Raw genomic sequence first — 22,011 nt, 5'->3', positions numbered from 1 at the left:
TGATCCCACTGTCTGAGGGTATGGAGCTCCCGTCTACCCTAGCAGCCACCATATAGATAGGCTGCCCGTACAGTTCACTGTCCTATCTCTTACTACTCATCACTTCCTGCTTCTGGAAACTAAGCAGAGATTTTCCTGATGTGCCCACCCTCTGTGGGCTGTCATCACACAGCATTAACCCCATCACTGTCTGTAACACTGCTGGCAGACTCAACCTGACATCTGCACCCAGTACAGTGGCATCTTGTGGCCGATTACAAGTACTGCAGTCCACAAGGAATTATGCCAGGAACAAGCTCTATAACACTCAAGGCTTGGTAGGGCACTAAGTTCCCCCTCTACTCTACTGACTGGACCACTGAAGCTAACCCCTTAGCTTGGGCTACCAACAGTTCAAATTGGTCTAACTACGGGAACACTCTTTTTAACTTCTTCAGTGCCAAAGGAAGGCTATGTCCTTCCCCACTAATACAGTAGGGCTGCCACCAGGTTCGCACTGTTATCGCACATGGCCTTCCCTGGCTCCAGGTTCAGCGGAGACAGCCATTGCTCAAACTTGGCCTGGATAGCTGTCCACAACTCTTGAGCTGTGTGACTTCAATCAACAAGGCATATTAATTTTAACACTGCCTGATTGCAGTTAGCCCTGGCTGCGCAGTACGGAGGTGGAGGGGGATTCTCTCTGCCCTGTTGGATCACGTGCCTCATTAAGGCAGAGTTTGAGTGCGCAGGTGGAGGCCTTAGACGAGGGGGAGGTGACAGAAGCAGTGGAGGAAGTGTTAGACACAGAGGTTAGTCCGGTGTGTGACTCCTGAAAGCCCTACCCTGGGAGATGGGGGACTCGGAGTCGGGTCCTGTGATGTAGATGGGGTGCAGCAGTGGCCCGGACCCGCTCCGTGCCCAGGGTCGTCACACTAAATCAAAGAGATGGTATGGGCTTATCCAGGTTGAGTGGCTGATCTCGACTACGCCACCTGTGGCACCTGGTGAAGGCCACCAGCGCTGCTGCAGTCCGCCGAGGCATGGTGTTATGGCAGCCGTCGTTGTTACTACTCCCCACAGGCGGAGCAGGGCCTCAGGGCAGAGGGACAGGATGACGGGGGTAGTAGTCTAGGAGGTCTGGTGCTGCGTAGCGCGGTGTAGTGCAGAATAAAGAGTCCGGAGGCCATAGGGGTGAACTTCCAAGGCTTTACTCACGAAAGAGATGGCAGTAGGAAGGCGACTCCCTGCTCCTCGCGGAGTTCTGCGGTCACCAGAGACGAAGGGGGTCCGACAACCTCCCAGTAAGTCCAGCGTTCAATCAGGACCCCGCACCAGACTGTTCCTAGACTTCAGACTGGGTCCTTTCCTGTCTGTGTGTGTGTGTAGATAGGCCGGGTCTCCCTCTGAACTTCTCTCAGAAAAAGGGTACGGGTGGCAGCTCCGCTCCTTCCGATACCTGGTGGGATCCTCATGGGCCTACCAGGCTTTCCCGACCAGGACGTGGAGTTGCAAGGTCGGGTGTCGGGGGCCGGTACCCCTCTTGCAGCCGGAATCCCGCTCCGTCTGGATCCTCCCTGGGACCCATTTGCGGTAGAGCTACACTCTTAAGCTCCGGGCCTTCTTGGTCATGGTCCTTGACCGGGCTGAGACATTCATTATCTGCAACCTGCCCCTCGACCTAAGGCCAGGGTACGAGGGCCGTGTCTCCCTCTGCTGCAGGCCCACACAGGATCCACGTTCAGCGTGGGAGATCACAATCAAAGAACCCAATCCAAAATGGTTTTATTTATTAAATATGAAATTTAAAGTGTCACTAAAATGTGAGTCCTCCACCCTCACCCACTACATGGTTCCCCTATCTCTTGGTTCCCAGTATCCCGATTACCAGGAGGGACAGCACCTAGTGCATTCTAGACCCCTCTGGTGGGAAAAGTGTGGTGTTGGATGTGGAGGTGGGGTCCTGACCATCACACTGTTCTTACTTCAGAGGAGGAACACTACACTCCATTAAAGAAGTGCAGCATCCCTGTGGCGGTCGAACCCTCAGGGCCGCCACACCTGCAAGCCTTGGGGATTCCAAGACTTGTGGAGCAGCCCCTTCCCCGCCTGCCCCCACAGCCACGAGTCACCCAGTGCCCAGTCAGCGAGATGTAACACCCCTGGCTATGCTTGCTCGTCCAGGTGTCTGTGGTGAAATGCACCATGGCAGACATAGATTTTTTTCAATGGGTGATGTTGTCTATGACATGCTAGTCTACCGCAGCACAGCTTTCTTAGAGAAGTAATGGCGACTGGGCAACTGGTACTGGGAGACTGCGATGGCCATCAGCTTTCGGAAACCGTCTGTATCCACCAGGCAGAGAGGCAGCATTTGCATGGCCAACAGGTTAGAGATGATAGAGTTCAAGCTCTTAGCTTTGGCATGTGTAGGAGGAAACAATCTTTTAAGTGACCACAACTGCGAGACCGAAGGCTGGCTGCTGTGCTGAGAGAGGGTGGAGTGGGGTGAACACGACAAACTGCTGGACCGTGAGTGAGGTGCAGGCGGAGATGTTATGTTGGATTGAAAAAGATGTGGTGTGCTCGATGAAACAAAAACAGCAGGCATGTCCACTTCTGTAACTGTTGACAGACTCCCACTCACTCCGACTGGAGCGGGTAAACAAATGGAGGTTCTGTGGCTGGAGATCTGTGTGAGAACACTTGCCACGGTGGCGGAGGAGGAATAAGCAGCGGATGTGATTGATGAGGCGGCTGGTGATTGTTGAAGCTCGCTAGTCCGCATTTTATGACAGTGAGATTCCCAGACTAATGCATGTTGACCGCGCATGTGCCGGTTCATGCATGTAGTAGCCAAATGATTACAATTTTTGCCTCTATTGAGTCGTTTTTACAAAGTTGGCAGATAACGTGAGTTGGGTCATCCTTTGCACTCTCAAAAAAGGCCCAGGCTAGGCAACCCTTGCCATCCCTGTCAACTGCAGATGTGCGACCGCTGCTGGCCACAGCCACAATTGTGGCTGAGGATGCAGTGTTTGTCATGGTTGCATCACTCTGTGTCTGTGCTGGAGGCTTCAACATAACCACCTTGTCTTCCTCCTCCACCTCCCCTGCTGAGCTGTTGAGCTGCTCAGCTGTGTGCCTCTGGGTTCACACTAACTGAGATCTACAACCTCATTATCATCTTCTCTGTTCTCCCACTGCTCGCTCTGAGAGTCACCCTCCTCCTCTTGCTGCCCTGACAGCACAGTACAGTCCGCGTGCATCTCAGGTATCTAAGTGTCATCAAGATCACCTCCCCCCAGGGGTTAATGTCTGATGACGAGGGCCTGGATTCTGCTCGGACTCTACTTCGTCCTGCCCCGAATCTTTCTCATCACGATCACCTCCCTCAAGGGGTTAACGTCTAGTGACGAGGGTCTGGATTTTGCTGAGACCCTACTTCGTCCTGCCCCAAATCCAACAGGAAAAAAATATTGTGGGCATTGGTGCAGATGCTTTCCTCCTCTTGACTTTGAATCTTTGGAGTAGACCTCTGATGCCCATGGCATAGAATGTGTGAACAGCTCTGCAGACTATATAACATATGTGTTCCCCACAGTCAATTGGGCAGTTGGACAGTTGTGACATGGGCGGAAACAAGGGTAATTGGGGTGCCACCTCAGTGGACTGTACTGTGTGTGATGTTGAGGTGGAGGAAGAGGAGGAGAGGCCACATTATGCAGCTCTTGACATGCACTACAGCACATGCTCTTTCTGGCCCTCAGCTGCAAGGCATACTGCTGTGTGGCTGCCAAAGAAAGGGAGTGGAGTAACAAGACCAGTAATAGAAGTTGTCAGTTGTCTTTGGATAGGACAAGACAGTGTTTGTTCAGTAGAGCTTTCGCTAGCATTACCACCTACCCCATGTATACCTTGAACACCAAACCTATTCCCCTTTCCACCACAACCTCGCTTTTTCCCACTCATGTTGGATGAACCCTCCCCCTCTTTTATCCAGATGTTTCACAACCCAAGCCCCAGACCTACCAGTCACCTGTCAGTAAATTACCAATCAGTATTTATTTGCTGAGATAGTGTGGCTGGAGCACGCTACTAACAGCAAAAAAATAGGTTTTGAAATGTGGACTCCTGGATGGAGCAAAACTAGTAGCACAAATTATTTATATGCGGGAATGTGGCCTGCTTTCTGTAGCACACTAGTAGCAAAAAGAATTTAGATTTTCAAATGAGAATTCCTGTCTGTCCAAAAAAATTACCAGCACCAAATATTTCTATGCATAAATGTGGCCTTGTTTCAGGACCTCGCTATTAGGAGAAAGAATTTAGAGTTTCGAAGGTATACTCCTGCATGGAGCACAATATTAGCAGCACAACAAAATTATATGCTGAAATGTGGCCTGGTGTCTCTGGACCACATTATTAGCAAAAAGGATTGAACTGCTGGAAGGTCAATTTCACAGCCACACAGGATCCTATCTATCTGAACTAGCTGACTGACAAGCAACCACCTACCTATCTCACTATCCAGTAGCAGAAGTAGGAGCATCCACTCTGCGCTGTTACACTGACAAGATGGCGCAAAAACAACACATCTGCTCTTTATATGGAGATGGACATGTGACTTCGGCAGCCAATGACAAAAGCCCTTGTGTATGGACGTTGTGGATGGTTCCTGCGCCCTGATTGGCTGTTGGAATCTCCACACATTAAGTTAAGAAAAAATAAATAAATTACGCCTCTCTTCTGACCTCTCCCCTCATCAAGCATGTCCCCCCCGCTCATCATACAGCACCATACAGCACCACTATCCTAGCCAAAGTCTTAAAAAAACACTAGTGGAAACGTGATCATTTACAGAACTTTGGCCAAATTTTGCCAATTCTAAGTAAAAACGCTCGGGCATATGAACATGAATCCTAATGTGCAATGTTCGTGCCGAAATTGAGGTTGGCGAACATTTTCCAAATAAGTTTGCTCATCTCTAGTAACCACCACTAGGGGCAGCTTGCGAGCTTACTCATACTGAACCCAATAGTAGGAAAGTATGCACTAAGCTCCTCAGCTCCACCTAATGGTGGCTGCAGGTAGTCTAAGGCTATGCTACGAATTTGGAGCATGGTAAAATACAAAACGGACTCCTGCTGATATGAAAACATATGGATGGACTGATATTATGATTATACACCTATTGTCTGATGACTTTCCCTTTTCTGTTACTTTCAGCGCACACAGGTTTGGCAGCTCCTACCCGGTCGGTAAATGGAACTTTTGGAGGATCTGTGTATTTTGACGTATTTGCCGACCTCCCTGATGAATATCGCATACAGTGGGTCTTAGGAGCGACTGGAAATGTCACTGTGATTGCTGAGGTCAATCCTGGTAGTGTTCCCGAGTACCATCCTCAGTACAAGGGCAGAACTCAGCTGTTTCAGAATGAGACATTGAGGCTGGACAACCTGACGTCCGTGGATGAAGGACATTATAGTCTCTATGTGTTTAATGAAAATACATTCATCACTGAAATCATCGCCTATGATCTCAAACTCTACTGTAAGTAATGGCTTCTAGTATTTTTCTACTCTGAAAATTAAAATAGGGGCACCGGACCAGTGATCACTGCGTCAGATAAGCCTCTAGGAGATATTTCACACCTTTTGCAGTCTCAGGTACAAATGTAACAAATACAATACAGTGCCTTGAAGAAATATTCATACCCCTTGAACTTTTTCACATTTTTTCATGTTACACCTACAAACTTATATGTATGTTATTTGGATTTTTTGTGATACACCAGTAGCAAGTGTTTGTGATGTATAAAGAAAATGATGCATTGTTTTCTATTTTTTTATAAATTAAATGTTTTGCAACCTCTAACTGGTTTTCTTCAAGGATTGCCCTGTATTTAGCTCAATCCATCTCCCCATCAACTTTGACCAGCTTCCCTGCCCCTGCTGAAAAAAAAGCATCCCCACAGCATGATACTACTACCACCATGTTTGATGGTGGGGATGGTGTTTTCAGGGTGCTGTTTCCACCACACAAAGCATTTCGCATTTAGCCAAAAAATTCTTACTTTGGTCTCATTTGACCAGGTCACCTCTTACACATGCTCGCTGTGTCTCCTACATGGCTTTTTGCAAACTTCAAACGGGACTTCTTATGGCTTGCTTTCAAAAATTTTCCAACCTGAGCTGTGGAGTCTCTGCACATACTCCAAAGTGAATGTGGGCCTTTTGTCTGCTTCTCTAATTAGTGCTCTCCTTCCTTGGGATGTCAGTATAGGTGGACAGCCATGTCTTGGTAGGTTTGCAGTTGTGCCATACTCCATCCATTTTTGGATGATGAATCGAACAGTAATCTGTGAGATGTTCAGAGCTTGGGCTATTTTTTTTTTAATAATTCTTCTCTACAGCTTTATCCCTGACCTGTCTTGTTGTCTCCTTGGTTTTCATGATGCTGTTTGATCCTTAATGTTAATTGTCTCTTCAGAGAGGAAGAGGACTAGAACTCTAGTGCCACCTACAGGAAGTAGCAATCCTAAAAGTCAGTAGTGACCCTTTAACGAGCCTTATCACGTGACTTAGGATATAAGCCAGATACAGAAACTCATTTTGCAGACACTGTGTTTTGGGGTACTGCCCATCGTCAGTGCAAAGTGTGAGTTCTGGTTTGGCTGGGTGAGAGGCGTCAGGCTGGTATCCAAGTGGTAACATTTCTCCTGTAGGTGGCATTAGAGTTCTAGTCCTCTTCCTCTGTGGAGAGACAATTTGCTTATTTCTAAGAGGAGCATTGTAGCTTTAAAAGTCTCCTCACCGTGACATGCTTAACATGTCACTCACTGCAAGGAGAAATGTTACCCCTTGGATCCCTAATGTTCTCACACAATCCTACAAGGCCTTCACAAAACAGCTGTAGTTATTCTGTGAATAAACCACACAAAGGTAGACTCAATTTACTAATTATGTGACTTCTGGAGCCACTTATTCATTCAGGGTTTTATTTAGTGGTATCGGACTACAGGGGGCTGAATACAAATGCACCTCACAATTTTCAGATTTATATTTTAAAATATTTAGAAAACCATGTATCATTTCCTTTAGACGTCACAAATACTTGCTACTTTGTGTTGGTATATATTATATAAAATTCCAATAAAATACATCACATTTTGTGGGTGTAACGTGAAAAAATGTGGAAAAATGTATGGCGTGTGAATACTTTTTCAAGTCACTGTATATATTTTTAAGTAATAATCTTAAAATGTAACATATAGGGCTTGTATTAGATTAGAAATAAATTCACATGAGTTGCAATACCAGATACAACCTCTTGGGTAGAGTGGTGCTTTTCTGGTTGGAAAAAAAACAACTTTTTTTTTACTTAATTGTATGTATATTGAGCTAAAAATATATATTTTTTAAATTGTGTTTTATTAAAAAATTTGCAGTGTTTTACTTCTATAGCCTCTGTATAGCCTACATAGCAAAAACTGGTGACAGATTACTTTTAATAGGAATGTGTAGTTATGCCAGAATATTCCTGGCATCTCTTAAGAAAGGACATGTCACCACCATTTTGAAGATTGAAGCAAGGCCTAATAATAATCTGGGAAGGGAAAAGAGCTTGCACTTCATTCCAATCCCAATTCAATTATGAACCTCTTGCTGTGAACAAGTAATTGAAGTGGGTTATCTGATGCAGATCATATATACCAGAGGCTAGGAGGCAAAAAATCTATCACCTCCAGAGGTAACTGTTCTGGTCTTCAAAGAATTTATAGCCTGACCTTGTGGAGCCGGATTCGAAATATGTTGGGTTTTTTGTGAACGGCATAGGTCCTACAGTTATGGGAGACATATTTTCGGTGTCATGACGAAGTGGCAAGTGTAACACATTTACTTTCATCACTAGGTGGACTGCACATCAGCTCCAAATTAATATAGGACTGATGGATACCTGTATGAAGGCCATGTTTCCTTTCTGTGGAAAACTAAAATCATGATAGGAAACATGGCATTAATATCTCCCGCCTGGGACCTTCAGGTGGGGAGATATCATGAAAATCAAGGCTAGCCATATCCCATTGACCAGCACCAATCTGAGGTCACCCAGGGGTAGGTCTGTGGGCATGACTTTTATATGATAAAAGCAGATTTTGAATTATTGTCATTGTCAGCTCTGGAAGTCACAGTTTGCTGTAGTTCTGTTTCCAAAAAGGAGTGCTTCCCTCCACTAAAGTCTGTGCCGTTTTCGTGACACAGGTTTAGTACTTTTTTTGGTATCCCTTTTTATTTTATGTAATTGTATATGGTATATAATTTATACTCTTTTGTAATATCTTTTGTATATTTTTTATAAACACTGGCTACTTTTTGGATTCAATTTCTAAAATGTAATTGCTTCGTTCCTCTTGCTCTATAAAACGCATCCCTAAAGTCATACGCTACCTGTAATGGGTGTCCAATCAGCCTGTATAAAAGATTGGTGGTGGCAGCTAGTGTTCTTGGGTTATTGCGGAGCTTGGCAGTGACAATACCGGAGTATAAATTGTAGTTTTACATACAATACATTCACTGTGAGCTGCCCAATATCGGGCCCAGTTGCAAAAGCGGACGTGGCCTCGTCTATCAATAGCCAGTCAATTGCATACTTTCCCTGACAATTGGAGGTTGAGTGTTGGTTTGTGACAAATTGGTAACAGCGGAGGAGGGGATATCGGCCTGATCCCCCCAGGCAGGTTCCTTGACATATTTATTGGTGGTAGCGGTAGGATATCTGCTGGATCTCTCCGCTATTCCCCTGACAATGTATTTTTATTAAGATATGTTAAAATGTAACGTACAGGGCTTGTATTAGATTAGGAACGCATTAAAATGAGCTGTAATACCAGATACAACCACTAGGGTAGCATGGTGCTGTTTCTCATTGAAAAAAATAACCTTTTTTTACTTGAATGGATGTATTTTTGGCTATAAATAACTTTTTAATTTGTGTTTTATTAAATATTTTGAAGTGTTTTTTCTTCTATAGCCTCTGTCAAAAAAACTGGTGACAGATTACCTTTAATAGCAATGTGTGGTCAAGTCAGAATATTCCTGGCATTGAAAGTTATCACCTACCCACATTATAGGGGATGATTTTCTGATTGGGAGGAGCTGACTGCTGGAGAAAATACCGATCCTGAGAACTGTCCTCCAAAATTATTTAGATTTAAACCCTCCATAACCCTCTACATGCTCTGTCTAATATTGATCTAATATTTTCTCTTGTCAGTACCTGTATCTGCAGTCACCCTGACCAGTAACACATCCAACCTGTTACTGTGGCCGGGAAGGGATTCGGTGTCTTTAAGGTGTTCATCTAATGGTACAGATGTCACTTACTCCTGGAGTCTGGATGGAGCAGCATTACCGCAGGACCCCCAATACAAGCTCACCCTAAATAACTCCATACTAATAATAAGCCCAATCTCCGCTAAGGATAATGGATATTTCATGTGTACGGCTAGAAACTGGATAAACAGTGAAAACAGCAGTAGACTGTACCTCAACCTGGCCTGTGAGTATTCCAAATAATAAGAAATACATACAAAAATTGCATAACCAATAATAATATTAAAACTGCTACCAATAAGGTGTTTAATCATCCCCTAAATTCCATGCTTATAGGGAGAAAATTATAAAAGATACAGGACCTTTTTTAAATTGTCAAAATTCTGTGCTGATTAATTTCTAAATATATTTATAGCGGTCAAAGCTCAGTTTTTCTGATACTAAGATCTAAATCCGCAATATGGTGATCGAATCAAATGATAACATACTATCTACCTTCAGCCACCACTAGGAGGAGCTCGTGAGTTTACTGCATACTGATTCCAATAGTAAGAGTATACAGTAAGCTCCTCAGCTCCACCTAGTGGTGGCTGTGGGTAGTCTATGCCTATGCCAGAAATTTGGTGCATTGTATAATACAAAACAGGCTCCTGCTTATATACAGACATATGGATGGACTGATATTATGATTATACACCTATTGTCTGGTGTCTTTCTCTTTTCTGTTACTTTCAGTGCACACAGGTTTGGCAGCTCCTACTCGGTCGGTATATGGAACTTTTGGAGGATCTGTGTATTTTGATGTATTTGTCGACCTCCCTGATGAATATCGCATACTGTGGGTCTTGGGGGAGACCGGAAATGTCACTGTGATTGCTGAGGTCAATCCTGGTAGTGTTCCCGAGTACCATCCTCAGTACAGGGGCAGAACTCAGCTGTTTAAGAATGAGACATTGAGACTGGACAACCTGACATCCGCGGATGAAGGACATTATAGTCTCTATGTGTTTAATGAAAAGAAGTTCATCACTGAAATCATCGCCTATGATCTCAAACTCTACTGTAAGTATTGGATTTTAGCATTTTTTGCACAGTGTAATATAATATAGGGGCACCCGACTACTGATCACTGACTCAAATTAGCTTTTTGGCCATATTTCACACTTTTCACAGCCACAGATGCAAGTGTTTCTTTAATTGCAGATGATAAAATGTAACTGATAAGGAGTTCTTTAAATTATAATTAAATTCAAGTGAGATGCAATACTAGATATGACCTGTAGGGTATGGTGGTGCTGTTTCTGGTTGGAAAAAAAACAGAACCTTTTTTTTTTTACATGGATGTATTTTTGGTTAAAAATAATTTTTGATATTGTGTTTTATTAAAAATTTTACAGAGTTTGCCTTCTATAGGCTTGGTGTTGCATGGTCTATGGCTGGGTGTGAAATGAGTTATCTATGAACCCATCAGTCAGCTACCTTTGATGGGAGAGTTTATAACTCCTACCTTCCTTCTCTTGAGTTCTTTTCAGCTGATTTATGAACACAAAGTTCTCACGCAGACATCCGTGAAATGCATGACGCAATGCACAGACTGTCCACGGGTCTCCTGACCCGAACTCAATAGCCTTATAGGCAGGCATATATGGGATTGTTGAGTTTGGGTTAGGAGACCCTTCACCAGTATGGGCATCGCTCTCGTGCTCGGATTCTATTTCACAGATGTCTGCATGAGCCCTTACGTTCATGTGGTTAAAAATGCGGATGAGCGGACCCGTGGGAGTTTGATTTCTGGTACCCATCTCTCTTTCTCTCTCGACTTACTCTGGAACTCCAAACTTTTCAACCGACTTCCAGGAGAAGTCCATGTTCGGTGTTTAGCACGGGACACTAACTGTCTGGTATGAACCCCAAACTTTTAAATTGGGGTTCACTCATCTCTAGTCATAAATCAGTCTTAAAAAGCTGGAGGAAGGAAGATAAAAGTAATAATCTCTCCCGTCAAAGCACATTCACTGACGGATTCTCATTGCAGTACAGAGGCCATTGATGGCAAACAGTGTAGCATTTTTAATGATGTCCATGTCATATACCGTACATGCCTTTAAAAAAATTGCCTCCAAAGGTGTCCATATCCTTGTCCATCCTGGATTCTCAGAAACAAGGGTTCTTATAGGTCACCAAAGGAGCTTTGACACACACTGTGCAGTCTCATGACAATAAGATTACCTTTGTCCATTTGTTCTATTAGGGGCATATGGACATTATAGAGGAGGGTTCTTCCTCAAAGGACCCCCTCGATGAGCTAAAAATGCTTCTCCCACTTGGCAAACCAGTCATTTCCATGTATTATTTGAGCTTTTCATATATAGCAGAGGCCATGACAGGGAAATATATTTCCTAAATGAAGACCCGCCACATCAGATGATTATATTCTATAATATTATGTTTTTATAATGTACATTTTTTTTGTTCCTGTTTAGCCTTCCTAAATGCGCCAACCCTCAGTATAATCTCTGATCGTATTGTTGATGGCACCAATGTGACCCTCTGGTGTGATGCCGGGAATCAGGAGGCAACTAGTTATACTTTCTACTGTGATGATCAGAAGATTATCTGCTCTGAGCATGTGATCTGCAGGGGATCATTCCTGGACTTCACCCCGATATCTGAGAATAACAGCGGATTCTACACCTGCACCATCCAGAACCCTGTCAGCGCCAAGACCAGCGACTCCCTGAGTCTGACTGTAGTAGGTGTGTAAAGGAGTGGAAAAGCTGTTGACACCCCTTCTGAAAACCTTTGTATTAATGTAATGCTTTGACTTGATTTAATATGTTGTGTGGTAGATCGACTCACTTGGGTGCACATAGAGGTACATAGGAACACTGTTTCTTTAAATATTCTGCTGAGTTTATTAAGAGCACTGCATAAACTACAGCAATGTTAGCAAAAACAAACACGGCCTTCCTGGCCTAACAGGAAAAACAAAACATAACCATAAAGTATGGCACAGTTCTTATTGCTATGGGTAACCGCTTCAGGAACAAACAATCCCAGGTTTGTCTTTCCTTCATATGACCAACAACTCAGAGCTTTCCCCTCCAGGCCATCCCCACACCAAATGCTCTGCAAAGCTGTGATTTTATCCTCTGAGTTCCTCCCTTTCTACAGGTGTTTAATCACCCTAGCATTAAGATGGCTGATTAACCCACTTGTGTGCTGGAACCTTTTTCCTATGTATAATTACTGCAGCTATTAATCTCAGTGCTACATATCTCCTCTCCAGTACTTTGCCAGTGACTTTGTCACATTTCCTTCCCTCCTCTGCCCAAAGCCATAGGTTTTGGCGCCTTCAATCACCAAACAGGGGAGTCTAAACTGACATCTGCATTACTATACAGCTTCCCAGGCCTGTGGTCACATGAAAGATGAAGTCCTGAAGCCCTGAGTTTCAACTCTTAGAACGCCATCTCTGCTTAAAGAGAAATTCAGGATACACCGCTGATAATATCCCACCATTCCCAGAAATGCCTGAAGCTGTTCCTTAGAGACCGGTTTCAGACAACTTTGGACTGCCCCCACCTTATTCGCTTGTGGCTTTACTTTGCTTCTTCCAACAATGTAGCCCAGGTATTTTCCCTTCTTTTTCCCGATGGCACACTTATTTAAGTTTATGGTAAACCCCCCTTTCCTCAGCACATTCAGCACGGCCTGGACCTTCTGCAGATGACTTCCCCAATGTGCGCTGAATTTCACAATATCATAGAGGTAAGCTGTGGTATACGTTTTTGTGAGGGGCTAAGATCCGGTCTATGGCCCTCCAGAATGTAGCTGGATCTCTTTGCAGGCCGAATGGGCTTCTGGTATACTGGAAGCAATCGTCAGGTGTAAAAGAGGCCATCTTCTTCTTGGCACTTTGAGAGAAGAGGATTTGCCAGTAACCTTTCGTTAGGTCCAGGGAGGTGATGTATCTGGCTGACCCTAGCTTCGATATGGGTTTGTCGCAGGGTATCGGATAAGCGTAATTTTTAGCCCCTTCCTACGAAATCACACCTTGCGGTGGACCTCGGGGATTCTATACGGCTTTTGGTTCACCTACACATGTGGTTCCGTCAAGATTCCTTGTTTATCAACCTGCGTACATCTTGGTAACTCCAAAAACAGGTCCCGGTTCCGCTGAAGAAGTTCTCGGCACTGTTGTTCCTCGGCTGCTGACAGTGTTTATGCCACAGGGACACCCTTAGTGTCACCTTCTGGTGTGTCCAGCCCACATGGAGTTTCAACTTGGCTTCTCTGTTTCCCAGCCTTGACGGATAGTGGCATGAGAGGATTTTGGAATAGAGAGGTGGTAGCGGCTAACTGGCAGATGGGATAGGACTTGCAATATTTTAGAATTTCACGGTGACATCTGAGCCAATAGTACCTCTGCGTGACCCGTTGTTGAGTTTTGTCCACCCACAGATGGCCACCCAAGACATGTGAATGGGCCCTGTCCAACACTCTTTTTCTATAGGGACCTGGAACCAATAATTGCTCCACTATCACCTCCCTCACTTTATTGACTCAATACAATAAGTCCCCACTCAACATATAATAGGGAAACCTGGTGTCAGCCCCCAACTCCTGTGCTATGCCATTTATGATGGTTACCATGTTGAACGTTTCTTTTAGTGATAGGTCTCTATGTTGGATGAGCCCCAAATTTTGTCTTGTCACGCCTATCTCAGCAATGTCTGCCTCAGGAAATACTACTTTCTTCTGTTTTCCCATTACACAGAAGGGAAACTCGTCAGACTCTGTGGTTGGTGAGGCTTTTTTAGGGCCAACCCATTTCTTACCCAGTAACCCAGGTCTCTGCCCCTCCCTGACAAGTTTCAAAACAACACAAAGTCCCGGCCTATGATTGGGTGCAACAAATGCTGGACCACGCTGACCTGATGGGACTCAGTACCTCGGGCCATCTCAATTACCACTCTGGCTACCGTATTGTTTTTAGCATCCCCATGAATGCAGCAGAAGCCCACCTTCTTCCCAGGAATCAATTGGAGAGGGAGTGTGTCACTCACGAGGGACACCAAACTCCCTGATTCTAGTAGTCCAGTCATTTGCAGGCCATTCACTTTGACATGACAAGTTTGGGGCCCCTTGCCGAGTGGACAGTCCACACTGCAAGCTGGATATGCGTGGAATGAACACCGGTGTCCCTTGCTACAGTCCATTTGCTTGGTGGTTAGGGGACAATGGGCAGCTATATGATCTGGACCATGACATCTCCAGCAAATTACATCCCCTGATGAGGGCTTTGGCATGACCTCTGCTGACCCCTTGGACTTTAACTGCCCCACCCCCTTTTTAACCTCCGACTCCCAGTATGTAATAGGATCCTCCTCATGGACCTATCGACGCCCTGATACCTTTCAACCAGTCCGACCAAGTCATAGCCGTTCTGGGGATCTCCCTGAGCAACCCAAGTCTGCATCAGGCTCGGAAGGGAGTGCACTAACCGGTCCATTACAACTCGCTCCACCATTGGTGCTGAGGTAGAGGACTCCGGCTGTAACCACTTTTGAATGAGGTACAGCAGATCAAACATTTGTGAGCGAGGGGGTTTGTCATTGTGATATGCCCACCGGTGGTCCTGTTGTGCCCTGACAGACATTGTCTTCCCTGAGAGCACCAAAATTTCTGTTTTCAATCTTTCATATTCTTTGGCATCCTGTAAAGCCAAATCATAGTAGGCCTTTTGTGGCTCCCCCGTTAAGTATGGCACCAGGACTTCCACCCACTGCTCTGGGGGGAGTTTCTCTTTATCGGCGACCCTTTCAAAAACGGTTAAAAAGGCTTCTATGTCATCACCCGGGGTCATTTTCTGTAAGGCTGTCCTCACCAGCTTCCCAACAGAGAAATCATCAGCTGACAATGGAGTCGGAGATGCTGCCGTGCCACGAACCACCTCTGTGAGTAAATCAATCTGCTACTTCTGTTGTCAACTCTGTTGCTGGTGATGTTGCTGCTGCTGCAGCTGTTGCATGAGCAGCTTAACTGTCTTCTGTTGGGCCAGCTGTTGCTGCTGCAGCTGCTCCTGATGCTTCTGCTGTTGTTGCTGTTGGAGCTGCTGCTGCTCCCAATGCTGTTGCTGCTGCTGTAACTGTTTCTGCAGTTGTTTTAGCTGCTGCTGCTCCTATTGCTCCAGTTGCTGCCTGGAGCTGCTGCTGCTGTTGTTCCTGGTGCTGCCGCAGTTGCTGTAGGTGCTGCTGGTGTTGGCTTTGGACCAGGTGCATGATCAGCTCCTCAATTTAGTCTGACCACTGTTCCATGCTCACCGCCGCCTTCACCCAGGACATGCAGTCTGTCGACAGCCATCACACTTGCTGACTGGGAATCTTGCCCGCACTTCTACCACCAACTGTGGTAGATCGACTCACTTGTATGCACATAGAGGTACACAGGAACACTGTCTATTTAAATCTTCTGCTGAGTTTATTAAGAGCACTGCATAAACTACAGCAATGTTAGCAAAAACAAACATGGCCCTCCTGGCCTAATAGGAAAAAGCAACATAACCATAACGTATGGCACAGCCCTTGTTGCTACGAGTAACCGCCCACTTCAGGAACAAACAATCCCAGGTTTGTCTTTTCTTCATATGACCAAACAGCTCAGAACTTTCACATTCAGGCCCTCGCCACACCAAATGCTCTACAAGGCTGTGTTTTTATCCTCTGATTCTACAGGTGTTTAATCACCCTATCACTAAGATGGCTGATTAACCCACTTGTGTGCTGGAACCTTTTTCCTATGTATAATTACTGCTTTATCTATTTGGTGGTCTGCATCATTTAGTTAGCCTGCGCACAGAGTTATCTATAGGGCTTGACCATGGGCGGGTTTAGGAGGCATTAGACTGAGTTCCTATTTGTTAGGGGAGTATGAGAGAAGTTACTGAAGGAAGTAAGAAGTTTTGTTGTTGAGGAAAAGGAAGTGGAGAGTTTGTTTAGTCCAGAAAAATTAAGAATAGCAAGTAGTTCCTAGATCCAAGTAATCCATTAGCAACTGTTTTTTATGTGGCCTGAGTATGGAAATTGAATGAAGACTAAAAAGGTATCTACCAAGCTGCAGTGAGCATGGCCATAGCATATCAAAGCTGTGAGAGGCAGAATACCCCCAGGAAGCTAGGAGTGGGCTAGAAGGGCAACGTCTTAGCCGGTCCTGGGACATAGCAGTTCCTTTTCTAACCAAGAGGGGATAAGGAGGTACATCTGCAGTGGTGGATAGAGAAGGTGAAGGCCAGAGCTAGAAAGCTTGAAAATTACTCCGACACTTGTGTAATATATCAGTACTATCAAAATGCCATATATTATACTCATAAAGTAAGAGCCTCTGTATCAATTGTACCAAAAGTATTTTTCCTGCTATCGATTGTTGCAGTTCTATTTAAAGAATTCCAGTAAAAATGTTTTTATCTTTTCACATTGGACTCTGGTCTACCTGATACATCACATTCTGTCAAGGTCCTCATATTATCTAACCACTGGTGGCCTAAATAGGGGTGTACTCAAGCCCCCATAATTCACACACACACTCAGGGAATCCTTTACCGGGTCCTCGCCACAAATGGTTCTGTACGCCAATTATGGCATAGTCGGCAGGATCAACATCTGATCCTGATAAAGGAAAATGTAACCTACGGCTTACTAAAGATGGTGCCTGAGATGTGTATCAAGATGGCGATTGGTGTCCCAGTGCAGAAAGAAAGAATCATCCATCGTAGAAGTGGAGGTCGCAGAAGAGCCCAAAGATCTGCCCAACCCACAATAAGTTCAGCCCAGAGAAGTAAATGCCCTGTGGAAACGACCCAACCCACTGTGGGAGGCGTGCAACAGGAGAAGGTACATTGGAAGTAAAAGTCCTGCCCAGCGGAAAGTGAAGAGAAAACATAGGTGGCATGGCTGAAGGCAGAGACACCAGGAGAGAAGAGCATTGCAAGAGACATGTCAACAATACGGCCCTTGAAAGGGTGTAGACAAAGGAAAAATTGCATGGTGAAGCGAAAGCCGGCACCATTACCCTGCTGGATGTCGAAGAGTGAGCAGTGTGACCTGTATAGAGACGTGATGGTGTACCAAAAACACCTGAGAGAAGAGTTGGAAAGTGGTAGGGAAGATTTGGGCCTCTCTGGCTTATTTGTGGAGGAGGAAGCGGCCAAGGCTGACCTTATTAGACTCCTGAAGTTGCAGCCTGTACAACCACAACGAATGCCCAGGCCTGGGTGTCCATCAGAAAGGACCACAGATAGCTAGATGAGCTAATCAAACAGCTGTCAGGAGTACCGTAGTCTTCAATTAGAATGTTACTCCACTAGTACCGGGTCTTGTGCTGAAGCCAGGTACTCAATGAAGAAGAGCCAGAGGAGCTTGCCGCCCCACCAACAATATCCCCATGTAATCAAGGCATGACAACGGCGCCTGTGCTAGGAAGTGATGAGAGATAGATAGCCAGCAACATGAATAAAAACTGGTCAATAAGCCCGCTAACTCATTGGTCAACTCTTCAAGGCTAGAGGTACTTTCAATCCATGTTGTCGCCTCCCCTGCCTGCCAGAAGAGTGAAAAGATTGTTCTCACAGGATGACTGGCCTGTTGATATCATAGAAGAAAGAAAAACTACTGAAGCTATAGCCCAGGAGTGATTAGCAGGTCCAAGAAAAATCCTATTCGAGGATTAGAGCTCTATTAGACATATAGTCCAGTTCAAAGTGGACAAAGGGTATTGGTTCCTAGAAGAATTCAGCACCGGGGACCAGGTATATAAAAACAGGAGCGCAGTGAGGGAGAGGTATCTGCTTCCCAGGCTGCACAACATATACACGGGGGAGGTCATCTCCGTCATGAAGCGGGAAGGGCTGGTTTGCAATAGGGGTCACCCGTCCCTCCATTACCGATGATGTGGATAACTGGGAGAAGAAGAGTGCTGCAGAAAAAGAAGGGTGGGAACAGAAGCGTCAAAGAGATTGGGGAGTCCCTGCCAAGAAAGAGGAATCACATGCCGGACAGGAAGGTTGAGGATACCATCAGTATTATGGTATTCCAAAGGAAAAGTTTCCTACTCCTAGCCATCCAGGTCTGTGACAGATAACTTCACTGCCACTCCTGCTACCAGTACAATGACCAACAGCTTCAATTTGTCTCTCAACGGCAGTACGAAGGTGAACATGGAAGGTACAGCCCAGACAATAGAAGACTTGCCTCAGAAGCAATACCTAGACCTGCCATAGTGGTGGTAAAAACATCCACGTTGGGATAACGTCGCCAGTTGAAGCTCTTCATTGTTGTTAGGAATGGCTTTGAAAAATTCAAGGTTTGAATTGTCACTTTGAGTCATTGCACCTGTTTTAGGGGACAGTTCTGGAGATCCCATCATCTGTGGCTGTTCCGAGATCAGTCAGGTCTGAGAAAGAAGCTTTACTGTTGAAGGCTGAATAGCCTTTGTTACGGAGGGACTGTTCCCGTTTAACCCTCTGTGGTCAAGAATAGACCTTACAGATAGCTGGATCAGCCAAACTTTTATTTTTCCTATTATTTTTGTTGCGCCTGTTGCACCATTTCTACTGGATTAGGAGAGCCTATGTAGCAGGAGGGTCCTACACCCTCAGCTATGGACTGAGACAAATCCGCAAGTCTATTTTTGCACCTTATGGACTGAGATTGATTGTTGGGACTATGTTCGTCTCTTTCCAGTGTACATACCGAGAAGGACCAGATCCATTCAAAGGATTTCTATGCCTTGAAGAAAATGAGAAACCAGGCCATCTCAACTCCAATAATGCATAATATACAGTTCTATTGCTTGGCTGTTTTTCTTTGTCTTATAGGTTCTGGATCGCCAAGGACAGCAATCCGAGGTGTGTAAAGGAGTGGAAGAGCTGTTGACACCCTTTCTGAAAACCCTTGTATTAGTATAATGCTTTGACTTGTTTATATGTGTTGTTTTGTCTAGTTGGTTGCCGGCAGCAGCTTGTTAGCCTGTGCATAGGGTTAACTATTGAGCCAACCCATGTTGGGGGAAGTTTTTAGCAGGTATTAGACTGAGTTCCTGTTTCTGAGAGTTGGAGAGAAGTTACTGATGAAGTAGGATGTTTTATTGTTGAGGAAAAGGCCACAAGTGGAAAGTGTGTTTAGTTCAGAAGAATTTAAAGATAGCAACTTTGAGTCATGTATTAGCGACTGTTTCTATACAGCCAGAGTGTGGAGATTAAATGAAGACTAAGAAGGTATCTACCAAACAGCAGTGAGTACGGTCGTAGCATATCAGAGCTGTGGGAGGCAGAATACCCCAAGGCACCTAGGAGTTGGCTATAAGGGCACCATGTTAGCCAGACCTGGAATATCACAATTCCTATTTTGACCAGGAGGGGACATGGAAGTGCATCTGCAGTGGTGGATAGAGAAGATGAAAGCCTGAGCTAGAAAGCTTGAGAGGTACTCCGACACTTGAGTAATAAATCAGTAACATCAAAATGCCGTATCTTATACTCATAAAGAAAGACTCTGTACCATTCGTACCAAAGGTATTGTGCCTGCTATTGAATTCCTGCCAAGGTCCCCATACCATCTAACCACTTGTGGCCTAAATAGAGGTGGACATCAAGACCCCAAAATTCAAACACACACTCAGAGACTCCTTTACTGGGTACTTTATGACCATGATCAATCCTCACCACGAATGGTTCCTTACAGGAAAACATGTTCTTCAACTTATGCCAAACTTGCCATCTCTCCAGGGAAATCTGTGAGGTTCCAGGAAAAAAAGAGAGACATCCCGATTTACTGGAAGAGACAGAAATTCTATTCTATTCTCCATATACTGGGGTATTAAACAATTTATATTTGATTTTCATGACTCCAGGATCCCAACCAAAGATAAACCTCACTAGTGCATTTACCCCAAACCTACATAAGTTTTATAGGGAATCTATCAGCAGGTGCTTGCTATGCTATGTAATCTGATAGCAGCATAATGTAGGGGTTGGGACCTGGATTACAGCGATGTGTCACTTACTATACTGTGTGACACTGTATAAATAAAATCAGTATTTTATCAGCAGGAGATTTTCACTGCAGGACTAGGTGTCTCATGCCATCTAGTCCTGCTGCTTTGTTCAATTACACCCCCACCACTGATTAGTAGATTTCTGTCAATGCACAGTGTGCACAGAAACATGTCAATCAGTGGTGTGGGCAGCGTTATATACAGCTCAGCATTTGAGCTCAGCTAGATCTGCAGCAGAGAAAATTGTGATTCTATCAAAATGATATTGACACGCCCCCAGGGCCGTGAGATGCTCGGCAGCCGGGCCTTCGGTTGCTGGGCCTATGAATGCCAGTATAGGGGATATCACGGTGGCTGGCCCGGTCTGTGACCCAGGGCGGTCAGTGCAAAAAGGGGATATTTTATAGGGGATTTGAAAAGTTCATGACGCCACCTGTTGATTGCGGCTAGAGGGAGCCGCCGCTGCGAAGCAGTCCTCTGGTGTTACGGCAGCAGGGATGGTGTGGCTCTCCACAGGTAGAGCTTAGCTCCAGGGCAATGTAAGGTAGATGGTGGTTGCACTGGGCATTGTAGTGCAGTGAGGGAATGTTGGCGCAGACGAAATAATTGAACAGAGGCGGTGCGGTGCAGTCATCCGTGTCTTTACTCACAGTTCTTTAGTTCCTCAGGGTGCACTGTCAGCTTACAGCCTCTCGCGTCGCGTTGCGTTCACCAGGCAGAGGTTCAGTGCTTCCTCAGGTAGATCAGGGGTACCTGGCAGAACCCCACTTTTCCGTGTTCCTTGCTAGACCGTCTTCACTCTAGGTCTTTCTCCCTCCTGCTCTGCGCTGCCCACTCTCAATCCTGCTCGGGTGCTCTGAAGTCCCTCCTGTGCGTCGGAGTTCACAGACCTGCTTGACCCTCACGGGGATTAGAATGCAGCTTACGATCCCTCTGTCTTCTGACAGATTCGGGGCGTACGGGTGCCGTTATGCACTCGCCGTAACCCCTAGGATCACTTCTTAGAACAGAGCCTACTCCCTGCTCCCCTCCTGGGCCTCCAGACTTGGCCCTACTTGTGGAGCAGAGTTCCTAATGAGACTCTGCTCCCGGACTGTTCTTCTGAACTGCTCTCCTCTACTCATCCTGAACCCTATCTGCCACCCTAAGATGGCTTCCCTATTTTATACTCCTACCAAAGTGCTCCCCCTAACTACTTCCTCCTCCCACACCCACTACTGGTTCCCCCTACCTTTGGGTTCCCCCCACTCCAGCCAGGGTCAGTGCTCAGCAGAATCATACATTGCATCTTGCCCTTCCAGCTAGCCTGGAGCAGTGTAGTGTTGGATGCAGGTGTTTGGGGTTCCGGGCAGCACTCCCTTCTTACCTGAGAGAAGGAGACACCACACCTCTGGGTGAGGTGCAGTACCTCTGTGGCGACTGAACCCTCAGGGGCGCCACAATATCATGCAGACCAGCAAGTGACACATCACTGGCATCAGTGTCTCAGCCACTACATAATGCTGCTTACAGATTACATCGCAAAAAACCTGGGACAGATTATCTTTAATAGGAATGTGTGGTCAAGTCAGAATATGCTTGTTCAATTTGTGAAATATATGACGTAAGAAGGGCAATGTTATCCCTACCATTGAAATTTATC

General features: G+C 45.4%; 1 protein-coding gene across 6 annotated transcripts in view; it reads left to right on the top strand.

The window, feature by feature from the left end:
- Positions 1–22,011, top strand: part of LOC141172076 (hemicentin-1-like) — a 121,271-nt gene that overhangs the window by 86,438 nt on the left and 12,822 nt on the right. For all 6 annotated transcript variants that reach the window (XM_073655911.1, XM_073655910.1, XM_073655907.1 and 3 more), the window contains 4 exons: positions 5,209–5,535; positions 9,259–9,543; positions 10,053–10,379; positions 11,801–12,073. In XM_073655911.1, coding sequence (XP_073512012.1) covers positions 5,209–5,535; positions 9,259–9,543; positions 10,053–10,379; positions 11,801–12,073 — 1,212 coding nt within the window. The remainder of the gene's footprint in view (positions 1–5,208; positions 5,536–9,258; positions 9,544–10,052; positions 10,380–11,800; positions 12,074–22,011) is intronic.

This window comes from Phyllobates terribilis, unplaced genomic scaffold, assembly GCF_046119375.1.
Source record: "Phyllobates terribilis strain yellow unplaced genomic scaffold, ASM4611937v1 Scaffold_12__6_contigs__length_324123572, whole genome shotgun sequence".
NCBI lineage: Eukaryota > Metazoa > Chordata > Amphibia > Anura > Dendrobatidae > Phyllobates > Phyllobates terribilis.
Note: the sequence above shows the minus strand (reverse complement) of the source record. Positions and strands in the feature narration are given on the sequence as shown.